At 33.1% G+C, this 24205-nt stretch overlaps 1 protein-coding gene across 1 annotated transcript in view; it reads left to right on the top strand.

Annotated features, from left to right (window-relative positions):
- LOC149790401 (uncharacterized) overlaps positions 1 to 24205 on the top strand; it is a 263333-nt gene that overhangs the window by 172810 nt on the left and 66318 nt on the right. The window contains exons 28-33 of the mRNA XM_089972455.1: positions 5648 to 5767; positions 7374 to 7560; positions 10085 to 11203; positions 14650 to 14710; positions 15562 to 15618; positions 17420 to 17476. Of these exons, the coding sequence (XP_089828581.1) occupies positions 5648 to 5767; positions 7374 to 7560; positions 10085 to 11203; positions 14650 to 14710; positions 15562 to 15618; positions 17420 to 17476 (1601 nt within the window). The remainder of the gene's footprint in view (positions 1 to 5647; positions 5768 to 7373; positions 7561 to 10084; positions 11204 to 14649; positions 14711 to 15561; positions 15619 to 17419; positions 17477 to 24205) is intronic.

Here is a 24205-nt window from a genome sequence, read left to right as displayed (position 1 = left end):
AATTATCAACTATATTAAAGCTGCCATATTGCAATACATTGTTGGTGGGGGATTGAGACTGGTAAGGTGTTTTGAGGTACCAAGGGGGTTGTGCTTTTGCATTTTTAGCATAGCTTTAAACATTTTAGTTGTTGTTGTTGTTGTAGGGTTTAACACCATTTTTCAGCACATGATAGGCTATACATGGCGGCCAATATTAATAGTGGAGGAAGAACCAGGGAAATCCCCGGAAAGAACCACCGACTCTCAAGAAGCTACTGGCAAGCTTTCTCACATACCCACATTGGCCGAATCTGAGACTCGAACCTACGCAGACAGAGGTGAGATGGCAGTGATCCATAACAGAGAGCACTTTAGACCACTCGGCCACTCGGGGCCTCAACATTTGAGTCATATTGCTATGATGTCTACAGTATGGCAGTTGTAAGTGATGTCTAGCACTGGTGCTAGAAGTGGTTAGAGCATCTGCCTCAGATGCAGGAGGTTGCAGGTTCTAATTCCAGCCGAGTCATTCCAGAAACGTGATACTAGCAGCTGCCTTGTTTGGTGCTCAGTATTCAGAGGCTAGTGTTTAGGACTAGTCAGCCTGGCATCAGGATAATGTGACTGGGTGGGACATGATGATAAATATTTGCGGCATGATGCCCCAGTGCCATAAAAGCGATTTAGTCTAATTGAGATTAAACATTCTTTATGTAAACATTTATAGAAAGCAGCTGGAAATTCAAATCTTAATAAAACAGAAGAATTTACATTGTCTTTAGAGGATTTAATATACTTATATAGAAAAAATAGATGGTAGACTTAATATTATCATTACTAATGGTACAGTTTTCAGAACATGGTATTTTTTATAAAATCAATTTTGAAAGGTGAACCTGCATACAAAGGTCACCTTTGTACAGTTTGTCTTTTAAAATGTAGTAATTATTTAACAAATTGTTGATATCTTATTTAGAAGTGGTAAAGCACTTTCTCTTAACGTGTGCTCATACAGATTATACATTCCTTCTTTTTTAGTACAGATTTTAAAAAATCAGAATTGTACAGGTTGCCTCGAAAATACATTGATTTAAAAAACAATTAACTTTTTCCATGAAAAGTCCTTGAATTTGTTGGAGGTGAAACTAGAAATTTGCCCCTGAATCCCATTTTGTTTTGGTGGCAATGCAAAATATTATTACTGAACAATATAGATAACTTTTTTAAAATTAGAATTTGTGTTATTTACATGCCTTCCACCAATAACAAATAACATTTTCCCAACAAAACGGGATAGATTGGATGGATCTAATGGAGTAGTATCCCGTTGCTGTAGTGTTAGTTATGTTCTTTCTTTTCTTTTATTTCCCTATTCATGTAGTAATGTACAAAGTAACATACAGAGAAATCAGCCTCCACAAGAAAAATAATTCTCAAAACTTTAGGAAATCATTGAAAAGTCCTTGAATGAAAACTCTTGAGGACCTATGAACTATGAACTTTTGTTGAATTTTGTAAAATACTGTTATTCTTAAGAAATCAGATTTGCTTATATCCTTAGTAAAGCTGTGATATTTAGAAAAAGTTTCCAAATGTGTATATGGTTTACACTATCGAAAATGATGTCATTTACTTGAAATGATGAGAAATTCCTCCTTTCCACCTATTTATTCATTATTATTACTGAACAGATGACATCTGTTGTAATTTGCATGTCGTGTCTCAATCAACAGGCTTTTGTTTCCCTTTGCTGTAAATCTTTTACCTCTTATTATGACAGGATTCTTTATAATATGCCTTTGTTGCATGTCTGATTTATTAGGTAAAGCAGTCAAGGATCATTGTGCTATTGTTTCCTTCTTTTTCATTCATGTACATGATGTAAATACTTTATTGATAACAATGGCAGTGGTCTCAGAAATGTTCATCATGTGTATTTGGATGCAATTCATTTTATCTGGAATGCAGAAAATCACTTACGTGGGCATCCTCTTTATGCAGTGTTTTTTATTTTTAAACACTACATAAACATTTATATTCTAATACATGTATCATGCACATGGCTTTCTCTGACTGCATTAAAAACACACTGTTATTCAGATCAGCCAATTAGCACTTCGAAATTTTTCAGTATCTCAGGTTATCTCAAATACTGGAAATGTTTTAAAATGATAGTGCCAAAGACTCGCATAAATTGGACACATTCAGAAGTTGAACAATGTACAGGTAATAGTTAGAATTGATGATATACATTGGTTTAGATAAATAATAAAATTATATTTTTACAAATTCTCAAGGATTTTCTACACCATCTGTTGAGGTCCTACTCTTTAATTATGCATTGTGATCATTTTCATAAATATGATGTAAATAATTTATTGGTAATTCAGTGGGATATACCACTGGTATGTAAACATGATGTAAATAATTTATTGATAATACGGTGGGATTAAACTATGTAAACATGATGTAAATAATTTATTATTAATACGGTGGGCTTAAACTATGTAAGCATGATGTAAATCATTTATTAATAAAACAGTGGGCTTAAACTATGTAAACATGATGTAAATAATTTATTAATAATAAGGTGGGATTAAACTAGATAAACATGATGTAAATAATTTATTGATAATACAGTGGGATTAAGCTATGTAAACATGATGTAAATAATTTGTTGATAATAGAATGGGATTGAGCTATGTAAACATGATGTAAATAATTTATTGATAATACAGTGGGATTAAACTATGTAAACATGATGTAAATAATTTATTGATAATACAGTGGGATTAAACTATGTAAACATGATGTAAATAATTTATTGATAATACGGTGGGATTAAACTATGTAAACATGATGTAAATAATTTGTTGATAATAGAATGGGATTAAGCTATGTAAACATGATGTAAATAATTTATTGATAATACAGTGGGATTAAACTATGTAAACATGATGTAAATAATTTATTGATAATACAGTGGGATTAAACTATGTAAACGTGATGTAAATAATTTATTGATAATACGGTGGGATTAAGCTAAGTAAACATGATGTAAATAATTTATTAATAATACGGTGGGATTAAATTATGTAAACATGATGTAAATAATTTATTGCTAATACGGTGGGGTTAAACTAGGTAAACATGATGTAAATAATTTATTGATAATAGAATGGGATTAAGCTGTGTAAACATGATGTAAATAATTTATTGATAATACAGAGGGATTAAACTATGTAAACATGATGTAAATAATTTATTGATAATATGGTGGGATTAAACTATGTAAACATGATTTAAATAATTTATTGATAATACAGTGGGATTAAACTATGTAAACATGATGTAAATAATTTATTGATAATACAGTGGGATTAAACTATGTAAACATGATGTAAATAATTTATTGATAATACAGTGGGATTAAACTGTGTAAACATGATGTAAATAATTTATTGATAATAGGGTGGGATTAAATTATGTAAACATGATGTAAATAATTTATTGATAATATGGTGGGATTAAACTATGTAAACATGATGTAAATAATTTATTGATAATACAGTGGGATTAAACTATGTAAACATGTTGTAAATAATTTATTGATAATACAGTGGGATTAAACTATGTAAACATGGTGTAAATAATTTATTGATAATACAGTGGGATTAAGCTATGTAAATATGATGTAAATAATTTATTGATAATACAGTGGGATTAAACTATGTAAACATGATGTAAATAATTTATTGATAATACGGTGGGATTAAACTATGTAAACATGATGTAAATAATTTATTGATAATACAGTGGGATTAAGCTATGTAAACATGATGTAAATAATTTATTAATAATACGGTGGGATTAAATTATGTAAACATGATGTAAATAATTTATTGATAATACGGTGGGATTAAACTAGGTAAACATGATGTAAATAATTTATTGATAATAGAATGGGATTAAGCTATGTAAACATGATGTAAATAATTTATTGATAATACAGAGGGATTAAACTATGTAAACATGATTTAATAATTTATTGATAATACAGTGGGATTAAACTATGTAAACATGATGTAAATAATTTATTGATAATACAGTGGGATTAAACTGTGTAAACATGATGTAAATAATTTATTGATAACAGAATGGGATTAAACTATGTAAACATGATGTAAATAATTTATTGATAATACAGTGGGATTATACTATGTAAACATGATGTAAATAATTTATTGATAATACGGTGGGATTAAGCTATGTAAACATGATGTAAATAATTTATTGATAATACAGTGGGATTAAACTATGTAAACATGTTGTAAATAATTTATTGATAATACAGTGGGATTAAACTATGTAAACATGGTGTAAATAATTTATTGATAATACAGTGGGATTAAGCTATGTAAACATGATGTAAATAATTTATTGATAATACAGTGGGATTAAACTGTGTAAACATGATGTAAATAATTTATTGATAACAGAATGGGATTAAACTATGTAAACATGATGTAAAAAATTTATTGATAATACAGTGGGATTAAACTATGTAAACATGATGTAAATAATTTATTGATAATACAGTGGGATTAAACTATGTAAACATGATGTAAATTATTTATTGATAATACAGTGGGATTAACTATGTAAACATGTACATCAGATACATTTATAGGATCAGTATGACTATAAAACTGTATGGTGGCTTAAAATTGAAGGTAGACCTTCTTTAAAGAAAACTGTTAGTAATTGAAGGTTTCGTTGATAAACATATTTTTCAAAGGTACAGAAGATAGTTTAGATAAAATTGTTTCAGCAAATATCAGTAAATCAACCTCCTGATGTGTTAGGTTGTGTAATGTGCAATACAGCCAACTACAAAGTTAAAATCATTCACACTTCAACAACAGAATTGAAAGAAAAATCCTGTGAAACAATCCTCTTAAGCAGAATTGTAGAGATATATCATTTAAATGGAATAGGAATGCTACTTCCTTCATCACTGACAGCCACATGCATGTTTATTCTTTTTTCAGTTTTTTTAATGTTTGCAGGCAGTAAAAACTAAACAAATCCATTGATATGTTTATACATTGCAGCCTTAGTCCTGGGATAGTTTCGATGTGCATGTGGAGTTTATTATTCTGTTCATTATACACATTTTTCCTTTTTAATAGTGATTATAACTGACCTGACAGATTTCAGTATGTACATGACTGTTTATATTCTTTGCTGTCTTTTCATACTGTTATCATTTTTTTCAGTTTTAATATCACTGCTCTTCTTAATTTATGTATCACCACATATTGCGAAAAATAGTCTGGGAGAAAATATGACTGATACATTTCATACATTTGAGTGAGAAAAAGGGGGGTTTTTTGGTCTTACCTGAGGAATGTTGTTTAGACTGGTATTGCTTTTCTGACAATACCAGTCTTGCTGTTCCATGTAGTCATGAAACTTTATGGGTATATTTATGGTGAAGAGAATAATTGCTCAACGTAGATAAAAGGAGGTTACAGTGACACGCATCAGTGCAGCAGGCAGGACATTACATTCTGCAGAAATCTTGTTTGTATTCTATAACAGATTTGTTTTCTCAGATAATACATGTTATTGACCACTGTGTCTTTTAACAACCTCCATTTAGGAACAAGCCATGAGTCTGCTTGAAGAGAAATTCGGAACAGAGAAGGATGACTATTTCCAACAGCGTATTCAGAAATGGATAGAGAGTGCTATGCCAAGCCCAGTAATAAATGATTTTAAGGTAAAAGATTTTATTCATGCTTGTCTGCTAATGAAGCAAGACATTGCATTTAAATGATTATTATTCTCTTAAATTAAGGATAATGGAAATATTTTGATGGTATATTGTGGCATCTTAATATTTAGTTTGACTTTAAGTATTTTTCATCAACAATAATGGAGTAAATGGCTCCACAGCAGGTATGAATCAGAAATCTGACATTTTTTTGTCAGTGAATAGTTTTACTGGACTTAAATATTATGTCATGATTTGTGAGTGTGATCATCGTGAATTTGAAAATGTCACTTTTGCCATTTCACTGGGACATTGAACATTGTGTCTTCAAATTTTTAAAACAGATGCAGTAACACCCTGCTTATGTGGACATAAATGTATAATTTACAGTGTGTTTTAATTAAATCCATAAGAAAATCCATAATGCTTGACATTTTGAAATCCATTTAATGAAAAATCCATGAATTCAAATATATGTCATATTGGTATAAAAATAGTAGTTTGGAATAAACTATTTCACAGTATCCCATAATATGTTAATTCCACACATCTTACAAATAAATAATGAAAGTTAAGTCCACATTTTTGCGATTCCTGTATCTGGTACAAAGTCCAAGAATTCATCCTCATTGTCTGATGAAGTTCCTCTATTAGGATCTAGTCATTGTAAAACATCATCAAGGTAAGAAACAGTGATTTGCATTTAATATGCCTGTACATAGTGAATATAGCTGTGACTGTAGCTTGGCAAATTCACATTTTGAATACAAGAGGGCATATCACATTCATAATGATTAACGTTGAATCCAAATTAAAATATATGAAGAAAATACAAATTTCCTTTGACAAAACTTATCTCATTGCTATTTATTTCATAAAGTGTTGCCACCATTAGGCAATAAGTGAAATTTTTACTGATTGAAATTTTTATCAAGGATGGTTATTTACAGTGTAGTGAGAATTATTTGTAAAGAAAATGTAATAAAATATAGGATTTCTTATTTTAAGTTGAGATATAATGTTGGTTCAGATTTTTGGACACTAATTGCCATTTCAGCAATAAATAAGGTTTTCATTTGTTTTCTTTATTTTCAACAAAGAAGGGGCAATTTTTTTATATCATTTTCCAGAAAAAGTGTAATACTTGCCTGCCTATGCATTATAAATGGGTTCGCAAGTTATCAAAGGAGGAGTGTATGCATTTCTGAATGGGATTAGTGGCATGAAAATATAAAAATGTTTGAATTTTAGTCGACAATATTTTTCGTTTACCGCAAACATCTAGAGTTTCCGACATTATCTGTAGATTTATCAGTTTTTTTGTTTGTTTTCTTATAAGATTACCTCTCTTTTGCATAAATAGAATTTGAAGTAACAACAAAATGTTGATTTGTAAGCAATTATATATGGTAAGAGACAAATTTAAAGAAAATTTTGCTATATACAGCAGTGAAAAACACTTCAATGTCTTCCAATTTCCAGATATATTTTGCAATCATTTTACTGAATTGTTTATTGCTGCCAATGGAAGAGTCATAGACTACTTTATCTTGTGAATGGACACTCAGACAATTCTGCTTTCATGTTAATTCTACTCGTGTTTGGATTGTAGGCTGATGGGATTGAACATATGTTGCATAAACATCATGGCAGTTGGGAGGAAATGCAGATTTTCTTGCACGAAGGTCATGTTAGTAGGGAGCAGCATTTGAGTATGTATCCAGATGGAGGAACTAGCCGGACCACTGATAGGCTAAAAGAGTTGTCTTTCTTGTCTGATGAAATGGACCAAAACTCAGGTATGTATTGCGAAATGTTCATTTTCACAGAGGGCTGTTTTTATGCCATAGATATCAATTTCTGCATACGTTTTGCTTGCTACAAAACCAGGAATTTCAAAATCTAACAGAGAAATGAATTTGAAAGGGGTTTCTGCTCAGTTTGGGTCCCCTTTACTGATGAAAATGCCTTTTGTATTTTGCATCTTGTTGCAAAATTATGGAAATTGATACCTACCAAAATAAAAGATATTCACAGTACATTATTTAAAAGTATTTTATTTATAAAATAGAAAATCCTGGAAAACCTAAATTATTTTCTTTTCCTCTCTTGACCAGAAATAAAATGTGGAACATTGAAATGAAGCTTGAACTTTTTATTTTTCCTTTTCTCCATATAAAAATTAAATAGGGGTTCCCACACCACCGAGAAGTCGGGAAAATGTCGGGACAAATGAAAATTATTTCCCCGACCATGAAAATATTGATGAAAGTTGGGGAAAAACCTGGGAATTTTCCACCACCACTTCACAACCGAAACTATTAAGTAATTAAGTCATAACTTAACTGACCCTGAGTTAAATTTATTGAGTTCTGACCAGAATGGATCGTTTGGAGCTTGCCATAAACAAATTTGTTGAGTCAGTCCAAACGTTCAATGCATTGATTCATCTAGTCGATTTTTTCCACAGATAGCTCGAATATCCATATTTTTCCTTACATGGAAGCTATGAAAACCAGTCTAGCATCAGAAGAGGCCAACACGGTGGTGGTAAAGTTGCTTACCAGATGGCCGTTGTTAAATTCTTCATTAAATTGAGTCATACCTGCATGTAATCGATATGAAAATTATTTATTAGAAATTGAGAGTATTACAATTTTTATGGCATTTATCTGCTGAAAAAGACAAGATAAAACCATGGCATTCATGAATTTTGACCTGGTACTCTGATATGCATGCTAGTCACATGAGTACAGAAATCTCACAACCCATATTTTCAAATGTTGTAGAAAGAAAACATTAAATGAAAGTTGTATACCGGTTGTAATAAAAATACAAAAACAAAAGAACACAAAATTCTCTGTTTATATTCCATGAACAAGTACAGGGGTTTTCTTGTATTAAGTGACCATCATGTTGATGTGCTCTCTGCTTGATGAATTTGAAGGCCTGATTGCTGCGACAGCAATCGGTTTCTTGTCATTGCTCTTGAAATAAATATGTTGAGAATTGTTTTTTCTGGCTTTTATAATATGTATCAGACTTTCGTTTAATATAATTGAATTTTTGTATAACAACAATTAAAATGGACTTTGTTGTTGTTATCATATGACTATTGGACTTTCGATGTAGTCGTTTGAGATTTGTTGTTGTTGTTGTTGTTGTTCTAGGGTTTAACGCCATTTTTCAGCACAAGATAGGCTATACATGGCAGCCAGTATAACTGGTGGAGGAAGAACCCTGGAAAACCCAGGGAAGAACCACTGACCCACAAGAAGCTACTGGCACGCTTTCCCACTTACCCACTCTAGCCGAGCCTTGGACTCAAACCCATGCAGAGGTGAGATGGCAGTGATCCGGAACGGTGAGCGCTTTAGACCACTCGGCCACTCGGGGCCCCTCGAGATTTGTGAAGTCCTGTGACTAGTAATGCAAATGGCAAATACAAGGTCAGATTTCATCGATGTTGTAGTTTCATCCAGATTATTACTTTAGAACTGGGGATATTCCATAAGCACTCATTTACTGACGGATCTAGTTTAGTGCCAGAAATGATCTTTGCGTTGCTTATGTGCAGTATGTATGACATGGTTGCTTGCATCATTGAAAAAGGCTATTCAGCAATTACAAAGAAAGATAGCTATCATGGCTTGCAGAATACTTGCTGTGATAAATGTGAAATCAAATACTACAATGTTTTAATTTACAGAGTGATTTATCACCTGAAATTACATTTAAGTAATCATTTGTCAAGGAACAACTCGAGTTATAGTCTGCATGTCTGTATAGGCAAGACATTTAACTTTCTACTGATATTTTAGTTGTTTCTTGTTTCAACTACTTGTAGATTTATTTGTACAAAAGCAAAATAGAAATATAGTCTACAGAAAGATGAATATAGGTCTTTATGACATTTTGATCAAAGATAGAATAGCTATTATCTTAGTAGGTCCAGCATTAGGTAAGGGTAGGGGACGGGCTTTTTAAATTTTTAATTCTTTTTATCATAATATTTAGGACAAATATTTTGAAAGGAATTTTTGTTCTCAAATTTGGGAAAAGGAAAAAAAAAATTGTTCCTACCTCAAGACGTGTGGTAGTCATGGTATTTAAAGTTGTCTGACCTTACCCAAGGGCTGTTATGCATAAATAATTATCATAATTCTTGATATTTCCCAGATGTGAATATTTGACAATGAATAATCCTGTAAGTACATGAAGGATTTAAATTTATTGCACTAAAGAAAATTAATTGATGACAGCTCATTATTACTTTCAGTTATAAATACACTGAACAGAAGTATGTATATCCTTTGGTTTCAGTTTTTGATGCATTTAATCCAAGTGGACCCAATACATTTATCGAAGATGACCCTACTCCCATCACACTTGGCAGTGCTAGTGAATTAGCTCTGTCATGTGGGGTCAGTCTTTATGAACCAAAGAGTGCTCGTTCTCAAGGGGTGATATCAGGGGGAGGTCGATCCTCAAAGAGCAAATATAATTACCGAATAGATTTAATGGATCGATTAGGGGCATCAGTTCAGCCCACAGAAAGGTTCGAAATTGACATGCCTCTATACGATATTGAGCCGACTCCTAGTCTTCGAGGTACGCCATTAGATGATTTGTATAGAGATATAAGTCATGCCACCATGAATAAAACTGGGATATCACTTATGGATGATAGGAAACTGGATACTCCATTGTCAGAAGCTGGGTCTACAAATGAGTATGATGCAAACCCATTAAGTAATGGCACATCGCAGATTGATGGGTCTACTTTGAACAGCAGTGTTGAAGAAAGAGAGGTAAATAATGATGCTTCCATGGAGTTTGACAGTCCCAGAATAATGCCACCATATGATTGTTCACCTATTAAGAGCAATGCAGATGAAAATTATGAAGAGAATAGTGTTGAAATAGAAGACAGTCCCAGGTCAGAAGAGAGTCCAGGAATTAGTGGGACTGCAGTACAGCATCATGATCAGATCAGTATCAGATCTCCTACAAAAGCTGCTAGAGTAGTCCATGAGTCCTCAGAAGAAGAGTTGATCACACCGAAATCAGATGTCAGTCTAAGGGCACAAGCAAGCTCACGAGTGGATGGAAAAGTGAGGCAGTTGTCAATTGAGACTTTATATGATGTTAAAATATCCCCCGAGACTGTGATGGAGAATCTGAGACTCAAATCTGAAGGGACAAACCTGTCTATGGTAGGCCCTTTGCCCACAATCACAAAACAAGATACAGGATCACATGACCTGGAAGTAGACAGTGCAATTTCCACATTATCTATTGGAGAGTCTGAGCCACAGACTTTTACAGTATCGGAAATTGGTGGATTCTCTGAGATTGTGACAACTATGTCCCACTTGGACTCACAATATGGAGATGGTGACAGTGATTTCACAGACCTTGAGAAATTTGACATAGATTCTGGTAAAGTTGGTGTGATATTTTGGATGATGTGTTTGTTGATGTGCCTTCACAATCACTAATGTGTTGCATTGTTGTGGTTTAACGCTACTGACATGCCACATTTGTTGTTGTTTTAACACTAAGAATTTGAGAAATACATTATATTACATCGAGTCTTTGAAATATTACCCTGGGAAACTTTTCAGTTTTTTATAATGGTGTTTAATACTTAAACTCAGTAGTGCATAACACTGAATAACTGACACTGAGAAATACATGTGAATCAGATTTCTTAGCACTGGTTGAGATAAGTCATAAATTTCGTGCAATGCATCACATTGGTTATTCTGGTAGTCTGGTATTAAATCGGTTAAACTTAGTCCAGATTTGCATTTCAGTGATACCCTTTTTATATGTAACCTGATATTAAGTTGTAACTGAAAAAGCTTGTTTAGAATAAATGCCAACTTCACAAAAATGTCATATTGTAATAGAACATTAAGTAGCTGATTGGATAACAGTTTTATAAAACTTGCCAGATGAACTAAGTTCATAACTATAGCCAACACCTACAGAGATTTTAATAAATTGACACAAATTGTCCATAATTTGCCTTCACATTTGACAACATGGGTTTTCACCTTGTCATTATTTTTCCATTAGGCCAATATAGGGAATTTGTTTATTATCACATGGTTTTGTTTCTTACATAGTAACTTGTTTATTATCATCTATTTGTTTACTTACATAGTAACTTGTTTATTATCATCTATTTGTTTACTTACATAGTAACTTGTTTATTATCATCTATTTGTTTACGTACATAATAACTTGTTTATTATCATCTATTTGTTTACTTACATAGTAACTTGTTTATTATCATCTATTTGTTTACTTACATAGTAACTTGTTTATTATCACCTGATTTGTTTACTTACATAGTAACTTGTTTATTATCACCTAGGTTGTTTCTTATATAGTAACTTGTTTTAGTTGGATTGACTAGTTACTTCCTCATAAAAGTCCAGAGTATAGGTTTTGTTCTTACAAAATGCTTTAAACTGGGAATGGCCACGATATTACATTGCCTATTTATTCTTGTATGTTTGAACTATTGATGTTTACCATAACCCCCAAAAATCAAATGAGATTTTATTGCATAATTACAACAGTTTAAATATCAAATATTTGACACCAGTCTCAGTCAGTGTCTTCAGAATGATTGCAAGTAATAAACTTTATATCTGATATCATGATACTTATCTGGCATCAACTCCATCTTGCTAATTGGATATGACATTCTAGTTTAAAATCTTATGTAACACATTTTCAGTATTCATATGTTTGGTTAATATATGCTTATTAAGAAATTACTGGTGCATGGAGAATAGTATACTAGATCATTCTTAAATTTACATTATGCAATGTATGATCTCTGGAGAATAATGTTTTTTTTTGTCTTTCATGTAAAAATTTGTAAAGTCCCATGCTTCCAAACAACAATATTAGAGCGTTTATTAATTCAAAGATTATGCCTTAATATTATGAATACCCATGAAGACCTACCATGCATAACTATTCATAACCTCACTCTGATATATATATATATATATATATATATATATATATATATATATATATATATATATATATATACTTAGGGAAATGGGGAATTTACTTGCAATATACAACAGAAAGTCATTAGGCTGAGAACAAAAAGGGTGAGATATAGAGTTTCAAGGAACCCTCGATGCAAAATTTTGTTAAATGTTTAATTCAGAAAACTTTATTCAATCGTAAGCTGACCGTAACCACCCAGCTTTTTTTTCAAACATTCATCGTGAAACCTGTCTGTAAAGAAAACTCAAGGGTTCACAAATGTATGTTCTTTATGGGCATTTCGTTATATCCAAGTGAAATATGTAAGCATTAAACATCGCAGGAAGGGCAGCTTCTAAATATCCATTATGAGAATGTGTCTTTATATTAGCTGTGTTCACAAAGACATACATGTCAATTCCAACTGCAAATTGCACAGACCCAGATCTGCATAGTCCCAGACCCATAATGTGCTATGAGATCTGGGTCTATGCAATTTGTTAGGAATAATTAGTAGAACAAAGAACATAGACCCTGATCTGCCAGCACATTATGTGATGGCAGATCACGGTTTGTGTTGTTTGCAGTTGGACCCAACTGAATAAGCAAGTATATAGGGTACATATTAAAGAAAAATTGTTAAGTGGGGTTTTCTAGATTACTGTTAATCAGGAAATGCTTTCTTGATTACATGACTTGTATAATTATAGAGTTTACATTAATTATAAAGTTTACATCAAACAAATTGGAGATAATGATGAATTGTACCAGCATCAAGGACATTTGAGGTATTTAAGGATGGGAAAGGTTTGTGATGTGTGTGCTGAATAATTCAAGTTTTTAGTGTGAATTTTAACTCTTCAGCAACCTGTACATGCCATGATTCTACAGTGACTTTACTATCCTGTAATAAGGCGTGACCTTGAATCCATGAGAGTTTCTATTGAGTACAAGTTTTTATTTACCATTTAATTGCCAATCTATCTACTCTAAGTCTATGCAGTTTGTTAGGAAGTAATCAGTAGAACATGTAATGTTTAAATACTATTTTAAAAAGTACTCATACTTAAAATGTAAATAAGGCAAACTAATACAAATATCTAAACTAAAATAAAAGTAGAAACTAATATAAATATACAAATAGCAGTACCTCTTTTTAAAGTTGTTCTTTTGGATTCAGTGCCTTATTAATAAAAGAAAGAAATACAGTGCATGATACTGGAGTCCATAATTTATATTCTTAAAGTTTCTGGAGGAAGAAAAAAAAAATCAACATAACAGTAGTTGAGACAATTTACAGTCAAGATATATGTTAATATTTATCACCTAAGTGTGTGTGTATGTATGTATATATATATGTCTCAGTCTCGATGCATGCTACAGTATAATATCTATGTTTTATTTATGTCTCCATCATAATGCATGCTACAGTAGAAAGGTGTTTTTTTATGCTACAGTCATTATACATGGTATAGTATATACCTATATTTTATTTGTGTCTTAGTCATGATATGTGCTGGAATATATATCTATATATATATATATATCTGTGTTTATAGTTTTTTAGTTGGAAAATACATCACTTTTTAAATTCTTTTAACTACAGTATCTCAGTGTATGGGAACATAATTTTTTATGTAGTTGTGTTAAAAATATTTTGAACAATAAATGTTTTTACAAATATACTAAAAATCTTTTAAACTTATAATTTTGCAAATAAACTATACCAAACAGTAATTTAAATATATTTGTTTGATTTGATATTTTGGATTTTTAACTTGTATTTACCCAAAATGTACAAGCTGTTCCAGAAATGCAGTTAAAAGTTACATAAATATTTTATAATGATAGTTTCTTTCTTGCATTAGGAATGTGGTCTCCAACAACCAAGAAACAGAAAATACAGACAACAGATACAGAATACACACGGTATGTAAATTTGGAACTCTTCCTCTCTTTTATAGGACCTAGTTATATAAACCTTTCAGAGGCACTGAGAATATTTGTAATAACTGGAAGTTAAATAAATCTATATCATTTGTTTATCCATTTTATCATTATCGTTTTTATCGTCCTCCAGGATAAACCAGTTGGTGTTTTCTTTTTGGAAGAGGTGATTTACTTAGAATTTTATCCCCACAGTTCTAATTTCAATTATCAGCTTATTCTTGAAATGATATTGGACAGACCACATCTCAGTTTTTATATGTTTGTGCCATGAAATATATTTTTTAAATCTTGTTTCTTATTTTCTTCACTTTTACTTCATACAAATAAGAAAGTATTGATTTAAGAATTTCAGGATAAACCTGTGGATAAATCATTTTAAACAAACATTTTCACATTCTGAAGTCCCATATGGTAAAATTAGGGATTAGAAATGTTTGTTTTTAATATGTTGATAGTGCTTCATATAATGCTGTTCATAGGAACCATGCAATATAAATGAGGTCACCATTTACTGATTTATTATTGAATATAACAAGACTTCTCAGCAAAATGTGAAAATAAGTTGTTTATTAAAGTAAACCACATGATAATTGGTTCTTATCTTGAGTAAAATAATATGATGGTCCAGTCAGAATCATAGAACTAAATTAAGTAGTGAATCCATGCCTATACATTATTCACACGACATGAGGAGACCACATAGTACTGAGGGGCTTTATATCAAGGGACTACTGTGGTACAAATGTAATATACGCAGAAAAATTAGTTTTTAATTTTGTTTCTTCTTCTCAGTTACATTCAGTAGAAGAGTACTATTTTTTTCTTCTCAGGAAAACACAAGGATATGAAACAGGACCTGCAGGATCTGCAGTTAAGAGAAGCACTCTGTAAGTGAAGATTTAGTAATACACTATATGTCTTGTTTGTCTCCATAACTTTGGAGGAGGCATATAGTATCACCTAGTTACATCCATCCCCTCATGTCCTGTCCTGTCCTGTCCTGTCCCATCCCATCCCATCCATCACAAATTTCTTTTTCACTCTTTAAAATTTTAAAGATGCTTGGTTCTTAACTTTCTGCAATGTTAAAAACAGCGAAGTGCATCAAATGTTTTTATTTCCATTAACTCATTCGGCCCTGGAGGTTTTTGTCATTTTTCGCCTGTAATGCAAGTAGGAAAGACATGTTAGAGGCTAATTCTGAATACATCGTAATACATTGACTTTCCATGAGACTAATGCCTAGTTGTATTAGAAACATAGTTTTCCATTGGTTATTTTGCCTGTGCATGATCAGAAGGGTAAAAGTTTTTTTATTTTTTGCTTAATGGACCCATCATTTGCGTATGGAGACCACTCTTTGTTCCAGATGCCCACTTTATCCTAATTTTTGCAAAGGTTCACCTGTCTGTATGCAGTTCAGACCAGTCTGCCTTAGATCTGAGGCCAAAAGGTCTGAAATCTAGACACAAAATTGAATTCTGACCACGAAGCGAATTTTGGGTTGAAAAAAACCCAGGTCCAAACAACTAGGTTTTTCCCTCTGTATTTTGTAGTGCAACTAGAACGTCCAGATTATTTGGTATCATTGTAGCGCTATATCTGTCTGCTTTTTTGTAAATACCACCCACTTTGGTGGATCTTAAATGACCGTGATGCTGCAGAGCTCGAGAGTAGGGTACAGCCTCATCATGACTACAGGCGGGATTGGGGCTGAATGAGTTAAAGGACTAAGGCATGTAACTTGTGTTGATAATTTATAAATTGTATTGACAGAGTTTCCACCCTTGATACGAGTGTTGGTCTGATCAATTTCTATTCAGCAGCACTTAAATCAGCCAGTATACTAAAGAATAATAAAGTTTAAGCTTCTGATCCACAAAGACCAGTTGCTAGAAAGATTGCAATTCCCATATCTATTGTCATACACTTGCTCAAGTACCATTTGGTAAAATTATGGATAAGACAATTTTTAATACATTTATTATGCTTTTTATAAGAATGTTTATAGCAACCATGCAATATAAATGAGGGCATCATGTACTGGGTTATTATTAAAGATAACAAGGCTTCTCCACAAAACATGACAAATAGTTGTTTCTAGAAGTATGACTGCATGATTACTGCAACTTCCAGAGACGTGTAAGACTTGCATTCCTGGGACCTCAGTGTAAGTCAGTTTTTACCTAAGTTGGGTTTTACCATTGTTCTTACTCTTGGATGTCATGATGAAGGATAACTTCAACAAAACACAATAAAAATTCTTAAAATTATGAAAAATGTAACAGAAATGATTTACACAAGTACAGGAGAGGAGAAGTAGAGCTGTATACTGCAGGTACACTCAATTCAAATATCACAAAAACAAGAAGCCTAGACCAGGAGGTTCATTTACATATCTGCAAGTTTACATATGTTGTAGATTATGTATCTGGTGGAGTTGCTGTATTGGCTTTTATCTAAGTGAAATAAAATGAGGGTCCAGTCTAAATGATAGTGCTTAATTAAGTTGTGAATTTGTGCCCAAACATTATTCACATGACATGAGGGGACCACACAATGCTTAGGGACTTTATACCAAGGTACTACTGTACTACAATTGTAACATGCACAAAAACAAGTTTTGACGCTATACTAAGTTAAATTTATAGAAGACTAATTTTTTTACTAATATTTGTTACTTTTCAGGAAAACACAAGGATATGAATCAGGACCTGCAGGATCTGCAGTAAAAAGAGGTGCTATGTAAGTGAAGATTTAGTAATACAGGATATGTCTTGTTTGTCCCCATATCTATGGAGGAGGCATGTTGTATCAACCAGCTGCATTCATCCCCTTATGTCCTGTCCCATCCATCACAGATTTCTTTGTCACTCATTAATTTTTTAAGCCATGGAAGTAAAGAAAAGAAATGCTTGGTTCTCATATTCTGTCATGTTATAAGCAACAAAGTGCAGGAATTGTTTTTATTTCTTTAATGGACAAATGTATGTAACATGTGTTGATAATTTATAATTTCTGTTGACAGGTTTCTGCAACTTTACATAGGTGTTGCTCTGATCATTTGTTTTGTTGATTGTTGTTGTTGTTGTTGTGGGGTTTAACGCCATTTTTCAGCACACGATAGGCTATACATGGCGGCCAGTATTAATGGTGGAGGAAGAACCCGGAAAACCCCGGAAAGAACCACCGACCCACGAGAAGCTACTGGCAAGCTTTCTCACATACCCACTTTGGCTGAATCTTAGACTCGAACCGCCGCAGACAGAGGTGAGATGGCAGTGATCCGTAACGAAGAGCGCTTTAGACCACTCGACCACTCGGGGCCCCCTTGTTTTGTTGACAGCACTTTCATCAGCCAAGATACTAAAGAATAAGAAAATATAAACATCAGAGCTACAGAGACAAGTTGCTTGAAAGATGGCAATTGTCATTTCTATTGCTGTACTCCTACTCAAAGCTAATTACTGCTTAAGGCATGTTGCACCCACTTTTACTGTGAAAGAAATGTTTAAAGGGATTCTTCTCAATAAAACTGAGGGTGCTGAGGATTTGAAACTGACTTACAAATTTATTTCAAGACAGACACATCCTTCATTACAGTTGTTACAACTAAGACATCAGACAGATGAAGTTTAATCATTTTTTAAAAAAATGGTGAGATTAAAGACTTTTTAAAAAATGTCCAAGAAAACAGTCTTGAATTAGTCTCAAGTGTGAGGAAAACTCAGACTAAATGCAATTGCAATAATAGTGACTAATTCTAAAACACTGATTCTTTTGCTTTGCAAGACAAGCAAGTTTTTGCTGGCATTAGTTTAAAATAAGTGTGTTTGTCATCATGCAGAATTAATCAAATATGGACTGTTAAACGAATGATGAGAAAATATAATTTGACACATAACTTCCAAGAAATACAATGTGAAATTTTGAATAATTGAGTTGTTTAATTCAACCCAATTAAGTATAGCACCACTGTTATACCTGTAGTACTTTTAGGGATCAGACAATATGATGCTTATGGCAGGTCATGTGACTGGTCAGATTTTAGAGTGGTTACTAGATATAAGATGTAGTGAGAGAGAGAGAGAGTGAGGGTGGACATGTGATCTCTAAGGGTACCACAGGTTCATGAAATTATTTTCAGACTTCAACTTGGTAAGTATCATTTTATTTTCCAATTTCATTGAATGTTCTGTACCCTAAGGGACCTCAAAAGATGTTTATAGTGAATCTTTTGATAGAAGTATAATAGAGCAAGAAAAGCAAGTTACATTTTTTAAAAAGCATGAGAATTTTTTATGTGGACAAATTCAGCTGAATTACCGGTAGGTAAATGCATATCATGAACAGACACAAGAAACATTACTTGAGGGAATCATGGTTGGGTACTCTAGAGTGGTGCAACCATCACTGCCTAACCTCCTCCTCCTCTGATTTCTGTAGAACTCTGAGAATTACACTAGTTTCCTTGTCAAAGAAGTTCTATTGGGGTGAAACATTTTCATGGGAAATGTGTCAAATTCACTTTTAATATCCATGTAAACTCTTTAAAATCCAAGTACTAGAAACAACTTTTTTTTCCAATTGTGGAAAAATAGTGCTGTTTTGCCAGCAGTGAAAATGTTAGGAGTGCTAGTAATACTAGAAAGAAAATCCATATTCATCTGTGAGGTAAGGATGTCAGAATTATCCATAAAAATATGTACAGTAAAAGGCAACATTGGAGGCAGTATCCACTGCTTACTGAACCCTGTCCCCATTTGGTCTGCTTCTTCATTGAGCATGGAACGTTTTTGTCATAAAAGTAGGTTTGATTGTTGGAGCCCAGACTCTGCTCTTTTCATTTCTTAAAAAAGGCTATTAAACTTGATTAGTAGCTAAAGACAAGAGTTGACCATCACTTTGGACTTGCATACTGATCAGTCACATGATCTATGCATAATCTTGTGGGATCCCTTAGGGTATGAAAGGTTTAATGAATTATAGATGTGTATGTCTAGCATGAGATCTTAGTCGAGTTCAAGTGACATAAAAACTGGAAAAATACCATAGTCAGTTCCCACATAACTGTATATCAAAGACAGTGTTAGCAATTTTAATCAGGTTATTGATTAACCAGCCAATTCACATGTTGAAACTGATTATCAATGAAAAGAGTTAGATATTAAGATGTTTTAGGATGGCTACACTTTACTTCATTTTGACAAAAGGAGACCTATGAGGGGATTCCATTCAGTTGTGATCTGTACTGACATGTAAACTTGTTACACTGTTTCCTTCACAGATGATGTCTCAACTTTGACAAATTGCCTAATGCATATGATAAATATGAAGTGCATTTAATTTTATGGTCCTTTTGAGAAAACTGATTGAATCTCTCATGTAGCTGAGAAGTTTTGTTTTATTCTTCTGAAGCCAAACAGAGGTGGCAAGTGACTATCCTTTTCCTTCATACCAACATGGCAGTGAAAAATCATTGAAGCACTGCATGGAAAATTCACTTGTATATGATTATCTGAAATCAAGTTCATGGTGTCATGTTGATCATCAAAGTGCATTGTAAGATAGCATTGCATTTAATGCTTCTTTAGGATTCCTTTTCCAGTACTTGCAGAAATATGATCAAAATCAATTATTTATCCATATAATGAGACAAATAATCAATACTGTATTTGGTCCAGGTGAGTACAAGATCAGAAATATACAGTTTAAATAATAACTTATCTTCATTTGCAATTCATCTATTGATAAACTATATGGGGATTTTAATAGTATGTGAACACACATAGTGGTATACTCAGTCTAAACACACATAGTGGTATACTCGGTCTATTAAGACAGATAGTGGAATACTCAGTCTAAACACACATAGTGGTATACTCAGTCTATTAACACACATAGTGGTATACTCAGTCTAAACACACATAGTGGTATACTCAGTCGATTAACACACATAGTGGTATACTCGATCTAAACACGCATAATGGTATACTCAGTCTATTAACACAGTGGTATACTCAGTCTAAACATACATAGTGGTATACTCAGTCTATTAACACACATAGTGGTATACTCATTCTAAACACACATAGTGGTATACTCAGTCTCTTAACACATAGTGGTATACTCAGTCTAAACACACATAGTGGTATACTCAGTCTAAACACACATAATGGTATACTCAGTCTATTAACACAAATAGTGGTATACTCAGGGTAAACACACATAATGGTATACTCAGTCTAAACACACATAATGATATACTCAGTAAGTAAACTGCTCAGATCCATGGTCTGTTTCGATAAATCTCTTTGGCAGCTTTTCTAATGCAATGATCAAACCATTTAATTGGTAACCAGTCTGTGTTGTTGCACTGAAAATGGCAAATAATTAGCTGCCAGTCTAGAAATGGACTTTTGAGTCCATACATATCAATATGATTGCCAACATTTCTTGTTATTTTTCAGTTAAATCAATCTCAAACCTGATATGCTTGTGTTTAGAAAAACATGGTTTTCAGTAGTCATGGTATAAAAAAAAATTTGACAAAGAGAGCAACTCCATTGTTGTCACCACTGTCTGGATCATGTATAATTAGTAAAGTCATGCTTAATACTGGTGGAAAACTGTCACTTGGAGGCAGTTTATAAAGCTGTTGTTGTTGTTGTTGTAGGGTTTAATGCCATTTTTCAGCACACGATAGGCTATACATGGAGGCCAGTATTAATGGTGGAGGAAGAACCCAGGAAAACCCCGGAAAGAACCACCGACCCACGAGAAGCTACTGGCAAGCTTTCTCACATACCCACATTAGCCGAATCCAAGACTCGAACCCACGCAGACAGAGGTGAGATGGCAGTGATCCGTAATGGAGAGCGCTTTAGACCACTTGGCCACTCGGGGCCCCTATAAAGCTGTTCATCATTAAGCAAAGAAACAATGCATAAAACCTAATCACCATAGAATGTTACTTCATTAAGATGTCTATTTGACATTTTAGTGGACAAACAATCAAGGACAATTTGATATAATGGCATTTTTAGATATTTTGTAATCATTGTCTGATTGCCTATAGTAATTGCTTGTCAAAACCTTTGATCCAGTGAATTTATGATCCCTGAAATATATCAGATATGATAAAATTCTAATGTTCTTGCCAGACCTTTTTTTCCCTAAAATTAATTGAGGCAGCCAGATGTTTGTGAAATTTAATACAAATTGCAATCAAAAGATGTATTAACAAGTTATAATGAAAAAGAAAATATTTATAAATGTACCAGAGAATATGTCATTCTTTATCCTGAACTGCTGTTACTCCAGATTGAGTGTTATCATTCCATGCTTACTAGTTTTTTCTCAAACTATTTATTTGTAAAAATTATTCTTCTTTCAGCAAACTGTGCAACAGAATTTCACCCAATACCATTTTATGCCACTCTGCTTCTCTTAACATAATGAATTCACAATAAGTAGACATTCCACCTCAAAAACACACACCTCCCAAATAATGGGCATTTCCAAAGTCCAAATAAAAACTTTCTTTTCTGATCTAAGGGATGAAAATTAAAACTAGTTGTTGTTGCTTGTATCTGTTTTGTTTCATGTGGGCCTAGGCTACAGTATTTTATTCCAAATGTCTTTTATATTGTGACACACTACCACACAACATATTCAGACAAGCACATGGTGTAGTGGGGATGGTTGTAATGGCTATAGTATAGACTCTAGGCAAACACACTGATAGGTCGGAGTATGGTAATAATGTTAAACATAGGATGATATAATTGACTGTCTTACTATTATATTCTGCCTGTATTGTCTTAAAGCTATTTACCAAAACAATGCAATGTTGTGGCCTGGATGTCAAAGAGATTATATTTTTGTCCTGTTGGCATTGTTTACAAATTTCAATTGTATGTAATTATTTGGACCCAATCCTTCCATGTCTTAAACTTTATCTGTAGATTGGCATACCTTTCAACCTCTCAGTGCTGGGGGGTTTGTTACTCAAAAAGTCTTTTGAGATCCCAAGCATGGTCAGTGCAAGTGTCAAATTCTGACATCATATACCTGACAATATTTATTGTTATCTACTCTCATAAGCCTATAGAGCAGGGGTCTCAAACTCAAACCACCTGAGGGCTGCATGAGGGCTTTTTCGATGGCCCAAGGGCTGTACCAACTTTGTTATCTCTCATGACACTTTGTGATGCCAATCATTTTTTGGGCCACAGGATATGGATTGGCCGGATCCATGCAGCCTGCAGGCCACATGTTTGAGACCCCTGGCTTAATCATTATCATTCAAGGATACAGGGAGTAATATCTTCACCTCATGTAACTGGCTAATGTAAATTAGCCTGATGCCTCTTACACAATGGATTTTAGTCAAAACACCCTAACTTGTAACTGTCAGTCAGTTAATTAACCTGTGCAATGGTGTCTGTTAATCTCAGATCAATTTATCTTTGAGTTAGCCTAATGATGACAGTTCTATGAGTGTGATGTTTGATTTGGACACACATATGACACCAATAAACCCTTTACACAATATGTGATTCTGATTAGTTGCCGTTCCTGATATTGATTGCTAAAAATCAGAATGAGGCTATCACTGCTGGGTGAATGGGAGATGAGACTTAGATTTTTAACATAGCTTTAACAATTTTCCAATCATATCACTACAATGTCTGCAGTGTGGCAGTTTAAAGTGATGTCCAGCACTGGGGCATCATGCCGCAAATATGTTGCATCATGTCCCACCCAGTCACATTATTCTGACACCAGGCCAACCAGTCCAAACACTAACCTCTTGATACTGAGAGCCAAGTGAGGCAACTGCTATTACCATTTTTATAAGTCTTTGGTATGATTCAGCCGAGGTTCGAACCCACAACCTCTTGCATCCAAGAAAGATGCTACATCCACTTAGGCCACCAGATTGGTAAATAATGATTAAATGAACATTAACCCCCATTTTTCTTATTGATTGGTATTACATATGCCAGTTTTAAGCATTGAAAAATGCGGTTTGAGGTAGAGTAGATGGAAATTAGCATCTGATAATAATTTTGTAATATAAAGTGAAATATTTACCCTATTAATTGTGGAAAGCTGTCATTGTATAATTCACAGTCTGAGCTTATTTCTGATGGCATTATTCATCATTCTTTACAGTGTTTTTTGAATACATCTATTGCACTATCTTTATGGATGACTTGAATTTGGTGTGAGAAAGCAGCCTATCTATTTCAGATCAAGGTCATTGTAGTTTGAAGCAGAAAAATGATTTCCATACGGTAATATTAATTCTGCATCAGAGACATGGAGCAAACTGTGTAGATGGCTTACACTTGGGGTACAAAACTGCCCACCAATTTTGGGATCAAACTATCAATGGTGAATTTCTCTGTAGCTCAAGGAAAAAATTATTCTGCATTACTTCTACACATCAGAACTTAACCAAACTTT

This window comes from Sinohyriopsis cumingii, chromosome 10 (genome assembly GCF_028554795.1).
Source record: "Sinohyriopsis cumingii isolate HCF-2022 chromosome 10, ASM2855479v2, whole genome shotgun sequence".
In the NCBI taxonomy this organism is placed as follows: domain Eukaryota; kingdom Metazoa; phylum Mollusca; class Bivalvia; order Unionida; family Unionidae; genus Sinohyriopsis; species Sinohyriopsis cumingii.
The sequence above is the reverse complement of the archived record's forward strand: the minus strand, read 5'-3'. Positions and strand labels throughout refer to the sequence as shown.